We start from the raw sequence: 25,903 nt of genomic DNA on the forward strand, positions 1-25,903 counted from the left end.
AGGGCTTGATGGTACATTGTGTAGGGGTGTGCTTGGGCATTGTCTAATGGCTACATTGTTAGTGGTCAAAACAAGGTGCTTAAGGAAATGCATACAGCTTAGTAGCTCACTTGGAACAAAATTACATGTTACCTCTAGTACACATCACATGTGGAAATCATGAGCTACCCAAACAAGATGGTATGCATGGAAAAAAGTTGATCCAAATTATTGGGCAAGTTAGTACTATACTCCATGCAAGCTAAACTTTGCACAATACTGTTGGCAGTACACGATTAAGAAAAAGCTTAACCTTAGTTTGACTATGAGTATTTCCTATATCCATATTACAACCTGAATGCACCTCACTTATTAGTGTTTATGCTTGATGTAATGTTCTCCAATCAGCATTTAAGGTACATTTTTCCTCCATTAAATGAAAATCCTGAATGCAAGAAATGAAACTCTCTCTTTTACCATCATCTTTCATAGAAGTTGCAGACTTTGCATGGAACCTTAGTACAGCCAACTGCATAACATGAACAAGACAATTTTGGCCCCAAATCACTCGTCCAAGTCCAAGGCCCATATCTGCACAATCATGATCCCTCCCTAAAAGATGCCTTTGATTTTGTACATTCATGTTGCTGGCCCATGATGAAGAAAGTCACTCAACATGCATAGTGGAGTGGTACGAACTCTTTTTTTAAGTCCCAAGCACTCTCACTACACCAGAACTTTGAAAACGTTTTCCATTGCCTTGATTTCATAAATTTGTTCTCATCCTTGAATGTCTTGTCCCACATGTTACAGAGAAACTGGGTCAATCATTGTAGATCAATATGAGGGAGCAGGAGCATGTCTGCCTAAATGGCAAACCAGATCCCTAATTATTGTGAGGCATATGCTACAAGAGTCCCAAATGAGCAAAAAGAACACCTCCACCACTGTTACATGCTTACCAAATATTATTGTTAGTATGATGGTAGTTGTTGCTCAAATGCACCTTGTGTGCTATGTTACCCCCTCAAGGCATGACTTTTGCATGCCCCCACTTGCCATGAGCAGTTAAAGCATTGACTATGGTGAAGATAAATGTTTGACACAAACAGAAACAGCTTCATTATCATGGGGGTAACAAAAACGGATGATACAATCTAATACTTCTGTTGCAACTTGCTACCCCTCATTCCATTTACGTGGGGGCGCAACAGGTCTAACTCTTGCAAGACCAGGCCCTGGCATTCCCTGGCTTTTCACTGTTTCTACAAACTGGCCAAGGGTCTCATAGAACTGCTCCAATGCAGACACAGGAAGAATGATTGCTGAACGGTCTGCACCTGTGACCTGCAAATCCCCAACCAGCCAGAAAGAAGGATGTTTGACAACCACAACAAAACAATTCCCCTGAAGCTAATAGCTCATGGAAATGCAAAATCTGGAAGCTAACCTCCATGCTACCTTAGAAACTTAAACAAAGATATAAAACAGAAGTACCTCAGAAATTTTCAGAAACTGCCCTCGTGCATTACTTCCAAGGTCAAAAAAGAACTTCTTTTGCTCAGCTCTCAGAACCTTTGAAAATGTTCCACCAGCATCACTACCAGAAGAAGGAAGAATCATACTGGGCTCAGCTATAGGACTTTCAGAAGAGCCAGCCTGTGAATCATCTCTGGATAAGACGACACCTAGCGACTGCACTGCCAAATGCTCAGAAGGCAATGCTGAATCCTACCAAATACACAAACACAGATCATCACCCTCCACACGTTTCACTTCATTATTCCCTCACTCTCCCTCCCTTATCCCCTGCTCTCCCAGGGAAAACACACCATCCATGACCATGGAAAACATTAGCTAATCATTCAAGTATATTGTTAAGCTTGGCTGGTGAATCATGAAGAACTAAAAATCCAATTAACATCTCATTCTTGAAAAAAATATCTGACAAATCCTAAACAAGTGTCCTATGTAGCCTTCAGGGTTTTGTGCATCGCAAATATTTCACTTCTAAATTTTATTTCTACTTCTAAAAGTTGTTTTGCAAGTGCAAATATATTCCTCAAGTAAATTCAGGTTTTTTTACAGCATGCTGAGCATCTATTAGCAATGTTTTAATCTTCTGACAAACAGGTCTATGTGCAATTCCAAACCACACCTTCTATGAGCTTCTAGGAAGACAACCAACATCAATCATTTAGAACCCTGATCTCAGTAAGAAATGTGCCCTTAGTGTTTCCTAGTGCAAGTGGGCTCTCTAGTAAAGCACTCCATTGTACATGTGGCTTTTAGTCTCAGAACTGCCCCTCAGGCCTCCTCCCAAATCAGTTAAACCCTAGACATGACAAGATTGGCTCGACTTGCCTTGAACAAGCAATACTCCAACAAGAAATGTCCCAAGGACGATTCTTTGTTTCATGGCAGCAAGTCTTCCATGTGTTTTGCAAAACATTGATTCCACAATCTTGCGGGTATTACATGATCTGTATTAATGGCTCAGGGCTGTTCCATTTGAGGTCCAACCACCAACTTGGACATTACTGCAACTCTGTAGTCCCTTAATATCATGCTACTTTGATAAATGTGCGGGAGAAGTCTTGAAATTACAATATAGAAAAGTGGCCATCAACCATGAAGAGTAAGTTGACCCATTTGTGTCATTATTGTAGGTGCAAAAGGCAAGGCAAATTCATAAGCCAAACCATTGATTGTACACAGTATTATATTCTGGAGCATTGTATGCAATGATTGGCCCCAACTCTTGTCTCGTCTGATGAGGAAATACAAATGAAAACTGGCTCCACCTGCACAACACTCCCACAACTTATCTAGGAACCATATCTGACTAACCTTCTAAGATATGCTGATTGTATTATTATATGTGCACTATATTTGTATGTAATGATTGGCCCCAAGTCTTGTCTCGTCTGATGAGGAAATACAAATGAAAACTGGCTCCACCTGCACAACACTCCCACAACTTATCTAGGAACCATATCTGACCAACCTTCTAAGATATGCTGATTGTATTATTATATGTGCACTATATTTTTTCACTTGATTGTATGTACAAGGAGCTTAAAAGGATCTCCATTTAATTGCTTACAGATCACCCATACATGCACACAGACACATCTACACATGCATGCACACACGGGCATACATAAATGTGTAGACAGAGTATGCGTAACTACCCATGTCTATACACAGCCCTGCTGCAAATAAGAGGACCTTCACCTGAAGACCTGCTGCATGGTTATCTGCTTGAAGAACATGCTGAGCTTCATCAATATCACTGAGGATATCACGGAAGGCAGCCCAACCTTCGGCAGCTTCATTGCCAGCTGGTACAATAATAGTGCTTCGATTGCGAGTGACCTCAGACACCTGCATCACAAAATACACTTCTTAAATATGTTGGAACTGAACCAAGATTCCCTCTTTCTCACACACACAAGACTAAAACAAACACATGTGATGAATATTTTCATCATATGGAAGAATGCACAAACAAGCTAAGGCTCCCATTCAAAGTTAGCATAAAGAACAACTTCAAGTAATAAAAGAACAAAGAAACCTACATAAATTTACACTAACAATTAATTTACAACAGCCCAAGAACAGAATTACCCTCCAATTGTTGATTAAGGGGAAGAAAGCACATACAGTGGCAGTGTGTGTGCATGCGTGCACATGAGAGGGGGGGTGGGGGTTACACTAAAGTTACGAGACACCAAATCAGCCTATGAGACAAACATAGATACATCTGAAACTTAAGGAACTATCATGTTTCCCAAGTAGAGTAAACAAAACATAACTGAAAAGAAAAGTCCTGCAAGGAAATAACACTAAAATTGGAATGCACATCTTCATGGTCTCAGTTATCACTTTGGCAGTCCTCAAGGTCTCAGTTGTATTCTTTGTCCATCTGATCTTGTCAATCATGTTGGTCTACCATGCGTCTCTTTCAAAAACTTGCAAAAACAGCAAAAAATAGCTGCCATTTGATGTTCTCTGCTGCCTCCTCTTGGCAACACAGAACTCTGAAGAAATACCACTCTAATTTGAATGCAAACACACACTACAAACTGTCATCTGCTACCTCTGCCCGGCCAAAAAATTCTCTATTCAGCACAACCCAACCCAAACACAATGAGGAGAGAGTTGAGGGAGACAAAACATATCAGAGGAGAGAAAAGGTAGCAAGGTAAAGAAATCACAGCTGCTATATGGGGCTCCATGCATTCACAATGATACCATGTGAGAGTGAGAAACTGGAAAACAAAGTGGAGAGAGGAAAACAGCGCATGAGAGAAGATGAAATGCAAAAGAAATCTAAAAGAATACCACTCTCATCTAAACGCAAAAAAAGGCTGCAAGAGTGAGCAATAGCAAAAGAACACAAAGAAGAGAAAAGGAGAGTATAAAAGAAGATAAACCACAAAAGAAATCTGAAGGAATACCACTCTCATCTGAATGCAAATGTAGGCTGAGAACAATCAGCCCCTTGCGTGCCATGTCAATGAGAGCACCATACTGATGGCAAATGATGACGATGATGCTTCTACTGTAAATTAGGATTTACAACAGAGATTTTCCAATATCTTCAACTTTGATTACTTAAACTATTGGAAAATGTTGAGGGGAGTTGAGAAATGGTTGTAATATGAAGAGAATGTCAAAGAGAAATTTTAGACTTCCATCACAAGAAAAGGGAAGAAATCAATTGCTGTCCGGTCCCTACTAATGGAACTTCCCGAACACAATGTTGTTTGAGTGAAACAACCCTCAAACTATTGTCATCTACTGCTATGGTCACTTCAAGGCATGTCACCTGCTCTTGGAGAGTCTCTTGCTGGCTGGAAATGGCTTGTCGCTTCTTGTAGCAGCTATGGCAGCCTTCTCTCTATTTCTCACAGCTTGCACAAGCTTGGAACGACTCTTTTTTTTTTTTTTAGTGCGTGAAATTTTTCTCATTGCAACCGTAGTATAACATGAGAAAATCATTTGAGGTTACACCAAGTAACTTTCATTAATACATGACTACAGCAATACTTCTCCAAAGGCTAAAAAGACTCAGTGTTTGTTGCTCGAGTGTAGATCTGTTGGCTGGCATGAGCTGAAATAACTCTCATTGTGCCTCGCTGCACCAACTCCTTAATTGCCTTCCTTGCAAGCGATCCAATTATCCGCAACCAATCTGAGAGAACCGATGGGGTGATGAGCTTGTACTTCGGTACCTCCGACAAAAGCTTGTCATATGTCGCTTGATCAAATAAGACCATGTTGTTTACCTTCTCCTTCTGTTTTCCTTTGCTCCATTTCTTCTTCTTCTGCTTGCCACCTCCTCCACTTTTCGCAGGCTTGGACCGTGCTGCTGCAGCTTTGTCTTTCTTGGGCGCCATCGCCGCAGAAGAAAAATTTGGAATGACTCTCTCTCTCTCTCTCTCTCTCTCTCTCTCTCTCTCTCTCTCGGCCTAAAGTCTCTCCCACTTACATGGCAAGTTTTGCCAAGTGACAACCTTCTAATCAAATTTTCTGGCATTATCCAACTTATTAAATTAATTTTCAGAATATTAATTCTAAAATTTAATGATTATTCTAGTGCCCAAAAAAACAATTCCACCAACAAGTAGTTAAATTGGTTGGGCCACTTTGTCTCCCAAGTGTTCCTAAGCAATTATTGACCTCTAGAATGGCATTAATTAATTAATTAATGCCAAGTCTCTAATGTCACCTCTGACATTAGTGGACAATAAATTAGTCTAGGCCCAAATCTCACATCAAGTAACACCTAGTACTTGTTAGGCATAATTTATTTATTACAACTTTTGCCTTTGGATATCACAGGATATAAAATACAAAAGTTGTTATAAGTTATGCCGCACAAGTACTTGGTGGTATCCGGTACAAATAGCTGGCCTAGATCATTCATTTGGCCATAAGTGTCAGTTGGTGACACTAGGAAAGTGACATTTAATGGTACCTAACACTAATATGATGGTCAAAGATGATGCAGAGACACTCGGGAATGAAAGTTACCTAGCCAATTTAATTATTGGTCAATTTGATTGTTTTTTAGAGCACCGAAATAGTTAATATATTAATTTTCAGTATTTAAAGACTAAAACTTAATATTTAATTATAAATAATGTCAAAAAAACCATTTGGAAAGGCTGCTACTTGTCAAAAATGCCCATGCAAGACTGAAAAACGTCTTTAGAGGTTGGAAAGAGGCATTTTTAATGTATTCAACCAGCAAGAGAGAGGGAGGAGATGTTGCTTGTCTGATTTACAACCATTGGAGGATCTTCTGAGGCAACCAGGGGCAAGAGAAGACCAATCCATAGCAAGTGACAGCATCTACAAGCTGTTGAGATAGGGCAGCAATAGTAAATGACTGATTTTCTTCAGTTTTTTGCATCTACAAGCTGTTGAGACAAAGAAGCAACAGTAAATGACAAATTTTCATCAGTTTTTCGCGAAGAAAGTCTGAATTTTCTCTCTCCTCAGCATTCTCTCTCATCTCCCAACCTTTCGATAGCCTTGCTCCGAATATTACAGCATTGAGTTCACCAAAGACTGAGAAATTTCAGATTTCTCTGTTGTAGACGCTAATCTGCAATAAAAATTAGGGTTTAGCAATAGCCTCTGAAAGCATGCCAAAAATTGAAAGCTTCAATACTTGGATTCAACAGGGCTGAAGTTGTTTTTAGCCTATTCAAGTGGAGGGACCAGCAAATCATTGAATTTGGGGCATTTTCCATATCCATCAAAGCAGATGAAGGCCAATTGATTGCCTGAATCAAGGGGCAAATCATATTGAAGACTTGCTGACCATTGTGAACAGCAAGGGGAGTTGGAATACCAAAAGGAATTGGGAGAATCCCATTATACATCAACTTCTTCTTCAATTGAGTTAAATAAATACCGAAAGGAGCGTCAGTTTTAGAGTCAACAAGGTGTCCAATCTCCAAGATTATATGGTAAAGTATACATTTTAAATTTGTGAATTTGTTAATTGCTGTAAATAGTACTTAATCAGGTTATTTACCACCCTATCCAAGGATTGCAAGCCAACGCTTTGTGCTAGTGCTGATTTTTACTCTCAGTTGAGAAATTACAGCAATATGTCTTCATGATGGCCTTACATTTGCATTCCTTGCCCCGTAGGTACCAACTATTTTATTTCATTAGCATCTTTGGGAGTTTCAAATGAAGGGTTTGGCATTATCTTCGGTGCATCTTAATGTCTCGAAGGTGTAGAAGACGTCTTCTTCTTATTGCCTTTGCTGTCTTTCTTTGAAGCATACAAAAGTCGGGTAAATCGAGGATCCTTTGCTAATTCAACAAAGAGATTTGCTATTGTCCTTACCTGATTCTTGAACTAGTCATCGAATTCCTCTTCACTTTGCTGGTCATCAGTCTCCTTATGCCTTGAAGGCCGTGCATCTTGCCAAACAGCAACATTTTCAGCTTCTTGTCCATGGTCTGAGCCTCGTTCAAGGTTAGGCATTGCATTTTGTTCATTCCCATGTGAATGTTCATACTGAGAGGCATCATCACTGCTTGAGTCCATATGGAAGTGCCAATCCAATGAATTTTGGACAACAGGGCATGCATGCTATGATGGGGCAGCCAAGATATTTTGGTGGAAGCACGATTTTTCATGCTATGGTTGAACAAGGACAGCATACGGGAATGTATGGCACAAATCCCTATGGTATGCAACACCCAATGCATGGTGTGCAAGGCCCAATGCATTTAGATATGGTTGGAAATATGCAAAACCCTATGTATGGCAGCATTGGCTTGATGCCTGGGGCACAAAGTAGCATGTTTGGTACTGCATCTGCATCCCCGAATGCTTATGGGGCTCAAGGAATGAATGTTGGTCATGCAAATGCTCCATTTGGTGTTGGTTTTGATGTAAATTCAGCAAATGTACCCTTTTTGTAGCAGCCAATGTATGACAACTTGACATCCAAAGGGGTAGAAAAAGACTATGATGAGGGTGGAAAAGGAGTGAAGTTTGAGTCCTTTAGCGGTGTACAAGATAGGTTGAAAGCTTTGACTTTCATTCAGCAGTTTGATGCAGTCTATTCAGGGGAAAACTTCACGGAGTCCTCAAAGATTCGAAAGGCAGCTACTCTCTTGAAAGGGAATGCATTACAGTGGTGGTCCACTCTTTTGATGCAAGGTAGAGCACCATCAATGTGGGTACAATTCAAGCAAATGTTTGTATCAAATTGGTTGACAAGTACCTTTGAGGTGGACATCATGACAGCTTGGAATAAGCTGGATGCTAAGAAATGCAAGAATTTGGAGCAATATAATATGAAATTTTGGGATACATTAATTCCTATTACTTCTTATCGCCCCATATCCCTTCATGAGCAAGTGGAAAAATATGTCTATGGGCTGCCCAAAGGAATCATGGATTTTTGCATTAAATCCACCTTGTCTAGCATATCTCAACTTATAGAGACTGCTGCTACAGCTGATGCTTTGCTGCATGGGAAGGATTCGAGCTTCCTAGAGAGTGGGGAGAAGCCGAATAAAAGGTTGTTTAAGGCTGAGAAAAGGGGCAGATCTGAAAACCCTAAAAAGAGGCCAAAACAACAAAGTAAGGGCTCGAAAACATTGGCACAATGTAGGGAATCAAGGATTATTACTTCTTATTGCCCCATACCCCTTCATGAGCAAGTGGAAAAATATGTTTGTGGGTTGCCGAAAGGAATCAGGGATTTTTGCATTAAATCCACCGTGTCTAGCATGTCTCAGCTTATAGAGACTACTGCTATAGCCGATGCTTTGCTGCATGGAAAGAATTCGGGTTTCCTAGAGAGTGGGGAGAAGCCGAATAAAAAGGTGTTTAAGTCTAAGAAAAGGGGCAGATCTGAAAATCAGCCTGAAAAGAGGCCAAAACAACAAAGAAAGGGCTCAGAAACATTGGCACAACGTAGGGAATTGATGGCTACAAATAAATGTTTTATTTGTGAACAGGAGGGTCACATTGCAAGGGACTATCCCAATAGGTAGCAAGCTGCAAAATCAGAAAATCAAGGAGATTTTGAAGGAAAAAAGCCTAAAACATCAACGGGATTGATGCCGATGTTGTTAGTGATCAACCCAATGATGATACTATTGAGTTGTGCAGAGCATGGGGCAAAATTAGGGATCAGCATGCATTGATTTTCTTTGATAATGGTGCACGAGCCAACCTCATCTGTGTCGATATGGCCGTCCGTCTAGGTATCAGAGAGAATGAGATGGGACCCATGGGGGAAGTTGGAATGGCATGTAAAGGCCATACAGAGCACGTCACATCGCTGATTGGAAAGCTTCAATTGCATATGCAAGGATATGTGGACCGCGAAGAGTTCTTCAATGCTCCACTTCAGGGTTGTGATGTATTGCCTGGTATGCCATGGTGTCACCGTAAGCATGCAGTGATTGATTCTCGTGCAAAAAATATCAATATTCAACATAAGGGAAGGTGAATCTATTCCTGTTGTATCTACAATTGCTATTTCTAAAGTAATGAAAAATCATCTTTCAAAGTACTTAAGAGCCGAATTCTCGACAGTGCAGAAAAGAATTTGCAGGTCTATGTGGAAACATTATTTGTTGGGGGCTGATTTTACCGTGCAAACAGACCATCAAACTTTGAGGTACTTTCTAACGCAGACAAAGTTGTCTGAGAAGCATATGAGATAGGTAAATTTTCTCTCTTTGTTTCATTTCAGATTGTACATATTGATAGTAAAAAGAATGTTGTGGCTGATGCACTGTCACGTAAGCCACAAATTTCAGCTGTCGACATGGTTTATGACACTAAGTTGGATGCCATGAAAGAGCAATATTGTAAACGCCCCGAACAACGTAGTATGCTTAACAATTATGATATTCACTTGTTTTCGAGATTTAATATAAAAGAGAATGAACACTTAAAGCTGAAAATGAAAATTACTCACAAAATTACAGCATGAAAATCTAAAAGTAATGGAGACAAGATTGAGGGTTGAAGATGGGCAACCCCCCCCCCCCCCCCCCCCCCCGAAGGAATGTATTTCTGCTCAACCCAAGTCCCTTAGGGAAGAGCTCAGTTACAATCAACCTGAGAGTGAGAAGAAGTAATTCTCAGTCTCACAAGATCATGCAAAGATGTACAAACACACATGCATTATCTATTATGCAATGATAAGAACTGATTTCTTTACAGTATGAGAGAAGAAAAAGGGGAAATCAGCCTTCTCCATCGTTGAACAATAGTATATGGATAGGGCTTGCTTCTTGTTACTAAAATGGAAGAAAGAGCTTGAGAAGGAGGTGCTGTAATGAATTTACAGGCTTGTTGTCCTGTAAAACAGCAGTGATAGAAGAGGGAATATGGAGGAATTTGATAATGGAGAGGTGGGGGATGATGATGGGGATGGATGGGGCCAGTTTCTAGCTATCTGTGGGTGATGTACATGAGTTTACAGCAAAGAAAAATGATGCTGAATGAAGAAAAACGAGCTCTTATTTATAGGAGAGGGAAGAGCTAGTATAAAAGGGGAAAGTGGAGTAGCACAAGACAAGTGTCCAACCACATGTCATGAGATGTGACAAGTGGTGGGACACTTGGAAACTTGTGTGACAAGTGTCTTGACACTTGTCTCTTCTCTATGGCCTTTCTTTTTGGGCTGAATACTATCAAGAATGGAAACAACCAAATTTAGTAAGCACAGTCAGAGTACAGAACTTACTATTTTTAAAATGACATTCCTATTTTTTAGGACTAGCATTTTTAGGCTAATTCGAGGCTCCTAAAATTTAGGGATCTCCTAAAATTTAGGGACCCCCCCAATATGGGTGTCATATGAAAGCTTTTTCCGTGTACATCGCAAAAACGGTATCCGAATCTTCATGTGACTTTCCTATGCAAAGAAATGTGCATTTCAAGCTTTCAGCCCACACATGCACATTATACAAGCATTTCATGATCATGCCATCTTGTTGATTGTAACTGTCTGTTCTAACCCACTGCGTGGATCCACCATAACCTGTGACCACTCATCAGTGGCCAGCTCCAATGCACTTTTCTTTATATCTAATTAGTGCAAAGGAAATAAATTTAATAAATCATTATATAGACAAATTAATGAAAAATGATACAATTTCTGTTTCCATAGAGTTGTGACAAATATGTTGTTGATTCAAACTTTGCAATGGCCAAAGGCATGAACACTTTCTACTAAGAGATGGATTTCTAACGATGCATGGATGACTCTGTGTCACAAAGCAGTTAAGGCCTAGAGTTATCACTGAAAGTCTTGCTTCTCCATATGCAAGACACACAGGTATTGATGCCACGGTCAAGGCAGTGGAGCATTTCTTTTATTGGTCAACTTTGAGGCATGATATAGAACAGTTTGTTAAGACATGCATCATATGCCAGAAGGTAAAACATGATAGGCAAAATATGTCAGGTTTGTTGCAGCCCTTGCCTATTCCAAATAGGCCTTGGCAGAGCATTGCAATGGACTTTTATCTTTTAGCTTCCTAAGACATCTACAAGGAATGATGGGATATGGACTATCATTTGCAAGTTTAGCAAACAAGCCCATTTCATTCCGATGAGAAAAAAAATAAAGGTTGATCATATGGCACGATTGTTTTTGCAGCACATCTTTAAGTATCATGGTATGCCAGAGTCGATCATTAGTAATCGAGACCCCTGGATGACCAGTTTATTTTGGAAGAGTTTGTTTGAGAATATGGGTACTACACTGAAATTCTCATCATCCTTCCATCCGCAAACAAATGGTCAATTTAAGGAAGTAAATTCCACTCTGTTAGATCTTTTGAGGTGCTATGTTTCAAACTACAATACACAGTGGGAGCAGTATTTGCCCTTGGTTGAGTTTGCTTACAACAATACAATACATAGTTCTACGGACAAAGCTCCATTTGAGGTGGTTAAGGGTGGCAAGAAGGTACCACCGATTCTGCAAACTAAGGATAAGATCTTTGTGGCTGATCGTTATGTGGAAAACTTAGATGTAGCCTATGCAAAGATAAAATATGCACTTTAAAGATCGCAATAAAAGCAAAAGAGAGCAGCTGATCGCCACAGACGTGCTTTCGAGTTTGCAGAGGGTGATTATGTATTGCTGCATTTTGAAAGGCTAAAAAATATGAAAGAAAGAGAAAGATTGTATCCGAAGTTGAGTATGAGATACTATGGGCTCTTCTAGGTGTTGGAGAATATCAATGATGTGGCATATCAGCTAAAATTACCTCCACATTGGCGGATACACAATGCCTTTCATATCAATTTGTTAAGGCCTTTTCATAGTGATGTGCCAGAGGATATGTCTGTTGAAATTCAACCTGAGCTTGAGGAGCTGAATGAGATTTTGTTACCCAAGCAAATTTTGGCATATAAGGGAAAAAAAGTCAAAGGTAAAGTTTCCAAGAGATACTTTGTGAAATTTCAGAATTATTCACCAATGGATGCCAAATGGATGGAAGAGGATGACTTGGCAAACCATCCTCAATTGTTGCAACTTTACCTAGATGCCTTTCAATTAGAGCAAACTTTAGTTCGAGCTCCATTAGGTTTAGCAGAGCAAGGATCTGGAGTATTAGCTGATGCTCAAGGGGGAGGTAGCACTTCCACTCCTTCAATTCTGGACAGCTCTCGTATGTAGTGGATCTCGGATGTATTCAGCATGCTCCAAGGTATTGCATTGACAGTATGTTTGCCATGAGGTCACTACTTAGTGTACTAGGCAGCACTATGAGATGTATGCAGATGAGTATGAGTTTCACCAGGGCACTGAAACTATACTTTTGCATCAAAATTTTGCCTCGATTTTGAGACAAAAATTCTGATTAATTTCAGCTCAATTCTTTATCAACTTGAGAACCGTTTATGGTCACTTTTCAGATCACTTTTTGCATCGATTGCTAGTCAATTTTTGCAATGAGTTTGTGATCAGTTTGGGGTCACATTTGTAGCAGTTTGTGATCAGTTCTCAAATCAGCAAGTGATCAGTTTATGATCAGATTATGCTCAGTTTTCAATGGTTTGCATCTAGTTCTATCGACAACAGCATATGTTATGATGCCATTGATGTTTTAGCCATGGTTTATGCTTGGTTATGCCATGCTATGGTTTGGTTTTGCCAAATGAGCCAGCCAATCATAACATACCATAAGACTCACAAATAATCTTTTAAAAAAAACATTGCTACATCTTTGTTTGGGCTGCCTATTTCAGCCCACTTTCTTCACATAATCAAATCAAGAAGGCTTCTTGACACACCTCTCTTCAAGCTTCTACAATGGTAGCTTGTTGTAAGCTTCCAAGAGCAAGAATGAGCCCCTTGATGAGACAAGATGAACTTTGGCCCTTTAGATTACAGGTTCAGATAGCCAATAGTAGTCCTCATTCAACTCTTGAAGGACTCGAGAGTAAATTTGATGCCTCTCTTGACATGGGAGTTTAGAATCAACATATTTATGGAATGCTTGAGCAACAATGCGTAATGTTGTGTTAACTATGATGCCTTGTGGAAATTCCAATCCACTATTTTACTTTTGATGCATTTGGCAGTGCAATCAAGGACGATTACAAGGATTTTAAGGGGAAGGGCTATCTTGAGGACATATATTTTTGAAACCTCACTTAACATGTGGATTAATTTTTAATCACGTGTTTAAGTAAATGTTGCACATGTGAGGTATAACTAGGTTTAGAGTTAATTTACGAGCTCGGGACTCGAGGAAATCACGAGATGTCAAAGGAAAAAGTTTCTATAAGTTATGTCACACAGATACTTGGTGGTATCTGGTGCAAGTTGTTGGCCTGGGTCATTCATTTGACCATAAGTATCAGTTGGTGACACTAGGAAAGTGGCGTTTAATGGTACCTAACACCAATTGATCGTCAAAGATGGCTCAGAGACACTCAAGAATGGAAGTTGCCTAGCCAATTTAATTATTGGCCAATCAAATTATTTTTTAGGGCACCGAAATAATTAATATATTAATTTTTAATATTTAAAGACTAACATATAATATTTAATTATGGATAGTGCCAAAAAAACCATTTGGGAAGACTGCTACTTGTCAAAAATGCCCATGCAAGACTAAAAAATGTCTTTAGAGGTTAAAGAGAGGCATTTTTAATGTATTCAACCTACAAGAGAGAGGAAGGAGATACTGCTGGTCTAATTTGCAGCCATTGGAGAACCTTCTAAGGTAGCCAAGGGCAAGAGAAGACCAATCAATAGCACGTGACAGCATCTACAAACCGTTGAGATAGGGCAGCAGCAATAAATGACTGATTTTCTTCAATTCTTTGCATCTACAAGTTGTTGAGACAAAGCAGCAGCAGTAGATGACAGATTTTCCTCATTTCTTCGAGTAGAAAGTCTGAATTTTCTCTCTCCTCAGCATTCTCTCACATCTCCCAGCCTTTCTACAGCCTTGCTCCGAAGATTACAGCTTTGAGTTCACCAGAGGCTAAGAAATTTCAGATTCCTCTATTGTAAACTCTAATCTAAACAGAAATTAGGGTTTAGCAATGGCCTTGGAAAGCGTGCCGAAAATTGGAAGCTCCAAAACTTAGATTCAACAGGGCTAAAGCTATTTTTAGCCTATTCAAGTGGAGGGACTAGCAAATCATTGAATTTGGGGCATTTTCCATCTCCATCAAAGCGGATGAAGACCAATTAATTGCCCAAATCAAAGGGCAAATCAAATTGAAGACTTGCTGGCCATTTTAAACAAGGGGAGTTGGAATACCGAAAGGCATTGGGAGAATCCCATTATACATTAACTTCTTCTTCAATGAAGTTAAATAAATACCGAAAGGGGCACCAGTTTTGGGGCCAACACGGTGTCCAATATCCAAGATTATATGGCAAAGTATACATTTCAGTTTTGTGAATTTGTTAATTGCTGTAAATAGTGCTTAATCAGGTTATTTACTACCCTATCTGAGGAGGAAGGCTGGTTACACAAACACAAACGGTTTGATACAAGCAATAAGGTGCAAAGTGTAGGCGATAGTGAGGATGACCCCACGGAGCAGAGAGAAGATCAAACGCAACCAATCTAGCCAAGGTACTGGCAACAGTACCTTGGTGACGGCGACAACTTTAAAAGGCCCTGGTGACAATAAGCACAGTCTGAATGATGACACCACCATCTAGAGATGGACACTTGGCAACAAACACAAATTTGACAGTGATGGATCAACAACCGCGACCTGGATGTGGATAATGGAGGCTACATTTAAGCGCCAAATGGTAGTAGACAGCAATTGGAAGCTCTACTATAATGTTCTCCTCGAACGAGATGTGAGCAACAGAGATATGACTCCTAAAACCTGCAAAAATAAGATTGATGATGAGTAGTGGCCTGTATGCCTATTTATAGAAAGTTTGGGGCACCCAAGTCAAGGTTTGGCAGTCCCATCAAGTCCTCACTGATGCTTAGACGGGTGGTCGTGTCAACAGAGATGAAGTTGGCTCATGCACCACTATCAAAGAAAATCAATGCATGGTGATCCCTAATTTTGCCCCATGCTCTGCACAACTCAATAGCAGCATCATTGGGCTGATCACTAACAACATCGGGCACCAATCCCACTGATGTTTTGGGCTTCTTTCCTTTAGAATCTCCCTGATTTTCTGATTTTCCGGCTTGCTGCCTATTGGGACAATCCCTTGCAATGTGACCCTCCTATTCACAAATAAAACATTTATTTGCAGCCATCAATTCCCTACGTTGTGCCAATGTTTCCGAGCCCTTTCTTTGTTGTTTTGGCCTCTTCTCAGGCTGATTTTCAGATCTGCCCCTTTTCTCAGCCTTAAGCACCTTTTTATTCGGCTTCTCCCCACTCTCTAGGAAACCCGAATTCTTTCCACGCAGCAAAGCATCGGCTATAGCAGTAGTGTCTATAAGTTGAGACATGCTAGACACGGTGGATTTAATGCAAAAATCCCTAATTCCTTTGGGCAGCCCACAAACATATTTTTCCACTTGCTTATGAAGGGGTACGAGGCAATAAGAAGTAATAGGCAGCAATGCATCCCAAAACTTCTTATTATATTGCTCCAAATTCTTGCATTCCTTAGCATCTAGCTTATTCCAAGCTGTCATGATGTCCACCTCAAAGGTACTTGTCAACCAATTTGATACAAACATTTACTTGAATTGTACCCACATTGACGGTGCCCTACCTTGCATCAAAAGAGGGGACCACCACTGTAATGCATTCCCTTTCAAGAAAGTGGCTGCCTTTCGAATCTTTGAGGACTCCGTGAAGTTCCCCCCTAAATAAACTGCATCAAACTACTGAATGAAAGTCAAAGCTTTCAACCTATCTTGTACACCACTAAAGGACTCAAACTTCACTCCTTTTTCACCTTCATCATAGTTTTTTGCTGCCCCTTTGGGTGTCAAGTTGTCATACACTGGCTGCTGCAAAAAGGGTACATTTGCTGAATTTACATCAAAACCAACGCCAAATGGAGCATTTGCATGACCAACATTCACTCCTTGAGCCCCATAAGCATTCGGGGGTGCAGACACAGTATCAAACATGCTACTTTGTGCCCCAGGCATCAAGCCAATGCTGCCATACATTCTCGTATGCGGTTCTTGTCCAACCATAGTATGAAAATTCGTGCTTCCACCAAAATATACTAGCTGCCCCATCATAGCATGCATGCCTGGCTGTCCAAGATCCATTGGATTGGCACTTCTGTGATGGCCTTGCATTTGCATTCCTTGCCATGTCGGTACCAACTGTTTTATTTCATTAACATCTTTAGGAGCTTCAAATGAAGGGTTTGGCATTCTCTTCGGTGCATCTTACTGTCCCGAAGGTGTAGAGGACGTCTTCTTCTTCTTGCCTTTGCTGTCCTTCTTTGGAGCATTCAAAAATTGGGTAAATTGAGGATCCTTTGCCAATTCAGCAAAAAAGATTTGACGCTGTCCTCATCCGATTCTTAAACTGGTCATCAAATTCCTCTTCGCTTTGCCCTAAAGGCCTCCTTATGCCCTAAAGGCCATGCATCTTGCCCAATAGCAACATTTTCAGCTTGTTGTCCATGGTCTAAGCCTTGCCCAAGGCCAAGCACAGCATTTCCTTCATTCCCATGTAAACGTTCATATTGAGAGACATCATCACTGCTTGAGTCCATCTCACTATATGAAGACATATTGCTGTAATTTCTCGGCTAAGAGTAAAAATCAATACTAGCACAAAGCTTTGGCTTGCAATCAAGTGCCTCGGGCCCACCAAATCAAGGGATTGAGTGGTATCTCGGCAATGGAACCATGAAACCAACCTTCCTCCTCGGATAGGGTGGTAAATCCTTGATTACAACTTAATTACAGCAACAAACAATAAATGCAAATCTGAAAATATAAATTTACCTACTGATCTTGGACAATGCACACCCAATTGGCCCCAAAATTAGCGACCCTTTCTATATTTCTTTAGGTTCATTGAAGAAAAAGTTGACTTACAATGGGATTCTCCCAATCCCTTTCGGTATTTCAACTCCCCTTGCTGTCCAAAGTGACCAGTAAGTCTTCAATCTATTTTGCCCCTTGATTCGGGCACTCAATTGGCCTTCACCCACTTCATAGACGATGGAAATGCCCCAAATTCAATGGTTGGCTAGTCCTCTACCTGAATTCAATTGAAATTCACCTTCAGCCTTGTTGAATCCAAGTCTTGGAGCTTCCAATTTCTGGCACGATCTTCGGAGCAAGGCTGTGAAATGGCTGGGAGATGAGAGGGAAAGCTGTAGAGAGAGAAATTTAGAGTTTTGTCGCGAAGAATGACTGAAAATCAGTCAAGTGCAACTTGCTGCCCTACCACAACAGCATGTAGATGCATAGAACTGAAGAAAATCAATCATTTACTGCTGCTGCCCTGCCTCAATAGCCTGTAGATGATGTCTCATGCTGTTGATTGGTCTTCTTTTATCCCTGGCTACCTTAAAGGTCCTCCAATGGCTGCAAATCAGACCAGCAGTCTCCCCTCCCTTTCTCTTGTAGGTTGAATTTATAGAAATGCCTCTCTCCAGCCTCTAAAGACGTTTTTCAATCTTGCATGGGCATTTTTCACAAGTGGCAGCCTTCCCAAATGGTTTTTCCAACATTTTCCATAGTTAAATATTAATTTTCAGTCTTAAAATACTAAAAATTAATCTAATAATTATTTCGATGCCCTAAAAAATAATCTGACTCGCCAATAATTAAATTGGCTAGGCAACTTCCATTCCCGAGTGTTTCTGCGCCATCTTTGACCATCAGATTGGCGTTAGGTACCATTAAACACCACTTCTTTAGTGTCACTAACGAGTGACACTTATGGCCAAATGGATGACCTAGGCCAACAACTGACACCAAATACCACCAAGTACATGTGGACATAACTTATAGCAACTTTTGCCTTTGACATCCTGTGATTTCTTCGGGTCCCGGGCTCGTAAATTTACTTTAACCCTAGTTGCACCTCACATGTGCATCATTTACTTAATCATGTGATTAAACATCAATCCACATGTTAAGTGAGGTTTTAAAAATATATGTCCTCATGACAGCAAACACTAAGAGAAGAGAATCTCAAAAACACAAGAACATGGTGACGATGCATTGAATCATACTATGAGAAGAAAAGCTAATACATTGGAGCCGAAGCTCAAAAGATAACTGCATTATCCTCTCTAAATCAGGCGGCAACATTTGTGGAAATCTACATAGTGAAGGGAGCCAAACATAGTCCTCCACACAGTGGGCTATCGAAGTAATCACTGAAAGGTGAAAGACAGTTGTTGAGGGAGTGGACCACACTCCTCTAATGTCGTCAGAGATGTGGAAGATGATCATCAACTACCAAGGGAGCGAACCGTAGTCCTCTAGTGTTGAGGAGTGATCTAGGCAGTAAAACGCAAATCCCAATGTGTTGGAGCTGTCAAACGCAAGGAGAGCAGCCCAAATGTTGATGCCAAGTGGATAATGATGACGTCTGATAATAAAGGATGAGCCAGGCTACAAAAATATAGGTCTCAACAGCCTTTGTGGTAGGCGAGTAACACTAGGTGATGGAGGAGGAGCCAAGCTACAAAAATGCAGGTCCCAACAGCCCTTGTGATAGACGAATGATGAAATCACTAACGCTCCGTGATGGAGACTCTCGCTTGAGGCTAGGATGTTGACGCCAAGCTGAAGATGATGCTGCCAAGCAAGGAGAAGGCCTCCAGAATAAAAAACGCAAGTAAAGGTGGAGCCTGAAGGAGAAGGATACTGACGCCAAGCAAATGATGGCAACACTAGGTGGAAGATGCTCCAAATGCAAGGTTTGATGATGGAACAAGGCGCCTGAAGCAAAAGAGAAAGGATAAGGCAACCATGAGCCACAAATTGCATTGTTCTCCTGAAGGGGTCTGAGGGCAGTGGAAGGGGCTCAGGCGAGAAGAAAAGTGGTGGTGACCAAAAAAAATGGTGAAGAATGACTGAAGAAAGAGTGGTGAGAATAAATAAAGTGATTGTCTATTTATAGGCATAAGCTGTCTAGAGTGGTGCACCACTATATAGGTACCCATTGAAAAAGTAACTAAAATGTGGACACTAGTCCTTTTTGAGGCTGTCAATGCAAAACCCTAAATGAAGTGTGTAAACTAAAGAAGTGGTTTCTCAAACACCCCCTCTCAAGCCCAAAAAGGGATGTGAAGAAAGAGGGGCTAAGAGAGAGATAATGACAATGTAGAGAATCTCGAAGATCCAACATTACCACCTAAAAGGTAACCTATAGGAAGAAACAGTAGATAGGATGAACTGTAGAACCTAACTTCACCTCGGAAGAGAAGCCACTAGCTTCGTTACTTCATACTAGAAGAAATGATTGCTCAAGGACAACCATCCTAAAATAATAAATGGTGGGTGATGAACTTCACGATGAGTAGGCATCCCCCGGAGAGCGGAGGGGCACAGGCCCCCTCTAAAGCCGAAGAGGTAGAAGCCCCCTTGGCGAGGCAAAGAGAGTGCATCCACCTCTGAATCCCCCTCCACAAGAAAGACGAAATCTAAAAACTCATGGATCACAGACTCCAAATCATTTGATGACGAAGGAAGTGCCACCGGTCATGCCAAAGAAGGTATCTAGGGGGCCGATGAAACCAGCCTTTCTTCCATGAATGGGTGGTAATTCCCTGATTACAACTCAATTATAACAATACCATTTATTACAAAACTGAGAAATGCAAAATAACTTACAATCTTGGACGATCGACACCCACCCTGTTGACCTCAAAACTAGCACTCCTTTCGATATTTCTTTAACTTAATTGAAGAAGAAGTTGATGTACAATGGGATTCTCCCAACCCTAATTAGCCCCTTAATTTAGGCAGTCAATTAGCCTTCACCTGCTTTAATAGAGATGAAAAATGCCCCAAATTCACTGATTTCTGGTCCTCCACTTGAATTCGACTGAAAACAGCTTCAGCCCTATTGAATCTAAGTCTTGGAGCTTTCAATTTCTTGTACGCTTCCTGAGGCTACTGCTAAACCCTAATTTCTGCTGTAGATTAGGGTTTACAGCAGAGAAATCTAAAATTTCTCAGCCTCTGTGATCTTGATGTTGTAATCTTTAGAGCAAGGCTGTAGAAAGGCTGGGATGAGAGAGAATGCTAAGGAGAGAAAAATTTCAAACTTCCTTCACGAAGAGCTAAAGAAAATCAGTCATTTATTGTTATTGCCATGTCTCAATAGCTTGTAGATGCAAAGAACTAAAGAAAGTCAGTCATTTACCACTGCTGCCCTGTCTCAACACCTTGTAGATCCTGTCACCTGCTGTTGATTGGTCTTCTCCTACTCCTAGCTGTCTCAAAGGATCCTCCACTGGCTACAAATAAAACCAATAGCATGTTCTTCTTCCCTCTCTCTTGCAATGCACTAAAATATCTCTCTCCACCCTCTAAAGACGTTTTTCAGTCTTGCATGGACATTGTTGACAAGTGGAAGTCTTTCCAAATGGTTTTTCCATCATTATCTATAATTAAATATTAATTAATATTCAATCTCTAAATATTGAAAATTAATCTAATAATTATTTCAAAGCCCAAAAAAATAATCTGACTGGCCAATAATCAAATTGGCTAGGCAATTTCCATTCCCCAAGTATCTTTGTGCCATCTTTAACCATCATATTTGCATTAGGTACAATTAAACGCCACTTCTCTAGTGTCACCAACTAACACTTGTGGCCAAATGAATAACCTATGCCAACAATTGGCACCACATACCACCAAGTACCCGTGTCGCATAACTTATAGCAACTTTTACCTTTGACATCCCCTGATTTCCTCAAGTTCCGAGCTCATAAATTTGCTCTAGCCCCAATTACATCTCACAAGTGCAACATTTACTTAACCATGTGATTAAAAATCAATCCATATGTTAAGGTTTCAAAAATACATGTCCTCACAACAGTCAAACTCCCACAGGTGGCCTCTCGAACTTGAGTAGTGGAGGGTGGAAAAAACGGAGGCTCAGACTGAGCCAAGGGTGGGCTACAATCATTGTCTCTCAATGAAGCAGACTACAGAGCTGAAGTAATAGGTATCAAACAATCACTGTTTCTCGAAGGAGCGGACTGTTGAGGGGACGATATCCAACAATCACTATCTCTTGGTGGAGCGGACTGCAAAACCATGAGTTGTCGAGGTGGCATTCCTGAAACCCTAGAAGAAGTAGAAGCAACCTCCGTAGCGCATTGCAGTGATTGCGAGAAGGCCATGGTACCAATCCATTCTTGTGTGGCTCAAAAGGGCTTAGTGCGCATCGGATGCGTCTTATTGCCTTGAGCATAAAAATTCTAAAGCCAATGCAGAATAAACTCTGTGCTAGAAGGGACAGGTAGCACAATGAGTACCTAGGGATAGACGCATATACTCCGACGGGGTGGGAAGCAAAGGTCTATGGTGGCAAATATCGATGGGAGTTTCAGTGATGCCAGAAGAGGTGCCCAGTGGTCTATCCATCTGCCTATGGAGAAGTCATAGCACCAGAGTATCGATCTGTAAAAGAGGATGGGTGGAAGAGGAAAAAAAAGGAATCTATGTATCCTAGTAATGCAACGAAAATAAAGGGAAAAACCAGTAGATGATGCCAAATCCGCAACCTGTCTTTGTCTTCTTAGATGAACAAGGTCTTTAGTTCTTTAAGCTCCTACGCTCTGATACATGTCAAAATAATAGGTATGCTTTGATACCATGTCAAAATAAGCAACAATGCAAAGAGAGTAGATTTTGAGGGCAATAACATAGAGTGTGTACAAAACGCAAGACCACGGTGATGATGCACTAAATCATGCCATGAGAAGAAAAGCTGATAAAGCGGAGCCGAAGATCAAAAGATAGCTACATTGTCTTGTCTGAATCAAACGGAAATACCTATGGGAATCTACATAGTGAAGGAAACAAAACGTAGTCCACCGGGCGGTGGACTATCGAAGTAATCACTGGAAGATGAAAGACCACAGTCTTCTAATGCTGGGGAGTGACTTGGGCAGCAAAACGCAAATCCCAAAGTGTTGAAGCTGTCAAAAGTGGGAGAGCAGCCCAGATGTTGACACTAGGTGGATAAAGATGACAAAAAATGATGGAGAATGAGTTGGGCTGCAAAGTCGCAAATCCTAGCAACCTTTATGACAGACGAGTGACGCTAGGTGATGGAGGAGAAGCTAGGCTGCAAAAACACACCAATAATCCCTATGATAGACAAATGATGAAATCACTGACGCTCAACGATGGAGACTGCGCCAAAGGCTAGGATGCTGACAACAAGCTAGAGATGATGCCACCAAGCAAGGAGGAGGCCTCTAGACTGAAAAACGCAAGTGAAGGTGGAGCCTGAAGGAGAAGGGTGCTGACCCTAACCAGATAATGGTGATGCCAAGTGAAGATGCTCCAAATGCACAAGGCCTAATGATGGAACAGGGCGCCTGAAGCAAAAGAGGAAGGGAAAAGGTGGACACCAAACCTTTTTGGGGCTATCAAAGCGAAACCCTAAATAAAGTGTGAAACTAAAGAATTGGTTTCTCAACAACCCTAAGGCTCTCACTCCATTGTATCAACGTTCAACATGAGTCATTGAGCATCATTCACTACTTTTGTATTTCTGAGTTCTTTGTCACAATGTTTGCCATACACACTCTATGTTCCTCTTTGCAAATCCTACTATTTCTTGACAATACAAAATGATAAATCCCTCCTCCATCTCTTTCATACTCTGACAAAGCTTAACAACCAAGAGATAACAGCAAAACTCAGAGAACACTAACACCATTGCAGGCGGTGTTCTATGGCAAGAAGATTGTGATGCCAAAATTCCACAACTACAACGACTAACACTTAGAATTATTAGTCAAAATGCTAGCTCCTCGCCTTTAGAGCAACTATGGACAGGTTTTAGCCATGTTGCTGCAAAAAAGAGAAACACGTTAAAGAAAAGTAGAATCAATTCCTTGCTCTATGTTGCTACCACTCTTCACCTTTTAGGTCAACCATCAACTCAATTGTCCAAATCTTGACGATGAAAGCTTCATAATTCTTGAGCTTAGGTTATGTTCTAATGATGATGATTTCAACAAATGTATGATTCCTTGCGGTATTCTTAAACTTTTATGAGGTAACTTTCAAGTTTCTCTAAACACTATAAATATGTATGGCATGGTGGTGGTGTATTTTCCACTTTTCCTGAAGGGTCTTGAACTTTTATGATGAACATGGCATGATGTTTCATGTTTTCCACTTTTCTTGGGAATGTTTCCACATTCCATGAGTCATGGTTATTACCATCCCATTCCCATTAAATTGTCATTTTGATTTGTGTATCTGTGCCCAGTTCCATTTCAAAGTTTCCCTCAACTATCATTAACATTGGTACTACAATTCCAGATTGTGCACAAGGCAAGAAGACCATGGAAAGAAAGGCATATGCTCGATAAGCTTTGTAACCCCTAGAGCCATCCTGATTGACTGCAGGCCCACCAACTTGTTTGCCTTGCAACCAAACCCCACAGACCACACTTGGTCTACTGTTATTCTGATCCAGTCTGATTGTACAATAATCATGCCTAGCCCCTTCAGGCCTGCTGGTGCCCATTCTCACTTACTTGCCACATTCTTCCAAATCACTCACAAATGGGGATCCTCAACCTGCCTATGCAATGAACAGCATCAAGTCCACCCTGCAGTCCATTCTGCAAGTTTTTCCTATAGGCAAGGTTGTATCATCTCAGTCTTAATGCAGAATTGTCCCACTATCAGCTGTCAATATTTGCTAAGTGGACGCTGGTGATGAACAGTTGTGTTTTGAGACTTGTAATTATTGATATTATGGTTAACATTCAGTTTAGCAGTGATTTGATTACAGTGAAGCACATTTGGTTTCCATAATGCTAGCACAACTCAAGCCAGGAAGAGTACCCACACTATGGCTTGGTCTTGAATAAAACCTTTGGTTTGTTGTGTCATCATCACCCAGACGAGTTGGCAGCAATCCTTGCTTGCTTGAAGATCAATTTCCCATATATGTCGCAAGTAGACTCCAAGTTGGCTCATGGTCTGCCATTTTATTCACTCTAATCCTATGTGAAAGTCGATCAAAACCTTCCAATCCCAGTCTGATTCAAAGAGTCATGTGAAAAGTATCTTCCTTCCCTTCGTAAATTTCCAGTTTCACAAGCATTCTGACCCAAGGGCCAAGTTCCAACACCATTAGCTTCTCTAGTTTGGAGAATACAGACACCTGCAAGAGGCATCCTAATTACACTGAATAGATTTCTGAACAAACTGCACAGCATGTACATAATTCAAGTAATCACATTGGTATTAAAAACAGTGTGCAATGTGTAGCAGTGACAACAGTAAACCATGTTCCACAAATCACCCGCAACTTAATTTTAATGTGTGAATTCATCACACTCAACCTCACGTGAGTGAACGAATTGTAAAGGGACTTTCAATCGTATAACCTTCAAAAAGCGGCCTCGCTGATTCTCTCCAACATCAAAATAGAACACCTGTCAATCATTTTATAGCTCATCAATATTTCATTGCAAGTATCCAGAAGACGCAAATGAGCAGGGCAAGGGCAAAAAAGACGAACCTTTGCGTCCAGCTGAACCTCGGTGCTCTCGAGTGGTAAGTCTTTGTTTGCAAGCTCCGAATTGTCTCCTGCTGTGTAATACTTAAACAGATCAACAAAGATGCTTATTCCGGAAGCAGGCACAATTATCGTGGACCTAGAACCAGAGGTCTTCTCTGAGATCTTCAAATAGCGGCCACGGGGATTCTCCTTCAAATCGAAATAAAAAAGCTTGTGCTCCACCTGGAGAGTTTTAGACAGCAGCTCTAGATCGCCTCCTTGAGGACCTTCCATGGTCTCTCTCTCTCTCTCTCTCTCTCTCTCTCTCTCTCTCTCTCTCTCTCTCTCTCTCAAACCCCGGCCGGTAAGGCTAAGCACCTTCAACCTATGCTGGCTGTTGAGCGGTCATGAAAAGGTCGATCGCTGTTCTGATTGCTAGAAAGAGCAAAGAACCAACAAGAAGAAAAGCAGATCGGTCCCGGCTTTCAAATAACGAAGGCTGTAAGGGAAAACCTAGGGGCCGTTACAGCATAAAAGCAGGAATGTGCGGGAACCTGAATCCTGATCTGCTGCTGACAGCATAGCAGAGATGAGATAATAGAAGAACACTGGAGCCGGACTCCGGGGTCTCTGCTTTGCTTATATATTCGCGCCGCGACTGATCCAGCTCATTTTCTTCTTCTTTTGCGATGATGGTGATGACGATGATGATGATGATAACACCACGACGACGATGACAAAGGACTGCACTATAGC

At 40.9% G+C, this 25,903-nt stretch overlaps 1 protein-coding gene and 1 pseudogene across 2 annotated transcripts; both read right to left on the minus strand.

The window, feature by feature from the left end:
• Window positions 1–259: 259 nt before the first annotated feature.
• Window positions 260–25,903, minus strand: LOC148012506 (transcription factor Pur-alpha 1-like). 2 transcript variants are annotated; one of them, XM_087668695.1, is made up of 5 exons: window positions 25,169–25,903; window positions 24,990–25,082; window positions 3,217–3,366; window positions 1,477–1,710; window positions 260–1,326 (listed from the first exon to the last, which is right to left on the minus strand). In XM_087668695.1, the coding sequence occupies exons 1-5, from the start codon at window positions 25,439–25,441 to the stop codon at window positions 1,159–1,161; spliced, it is 918 nt and encodes a 305-aa protein (XP_087524821.1). In that variant the 5' UTR covers window positions 25,442–25,903; the 3' UTR covers window positions 260–1,158. The 2 variants fall into 2 exon arrangements, with proteins under 2 accessions (XP_087524821.1, XP_087524822.1); XM_087668696.1 differs by having other exon boundaries at window positions 262–1,326; window positions 25,035–25,082; window positions 25,169–25,900.
• Window positions 3,375–7,713, minus strand: LOC148012507 (small ribosomal subunit protein eS25x pseudogene; annotated as a pseudogene).

The sequence above is a fragment of the Lygodium microphyllum genome, chromosome 27, assembly GCF_053477565.2.
Source record: "Lygodium microphyllum isolate KBCC chromosome 27, Lygodium_microphyllum_v1.1.10, whole genome shotgun sequence".
Classification (NCBI taxonomy): domain Eukaryota; kingdom Viridiplantae; phylum Streptophyta; class Polypodiopsida; order Schizaeales; family Lygodiaceae; genus Lygodium; species Lygodium microphyllum.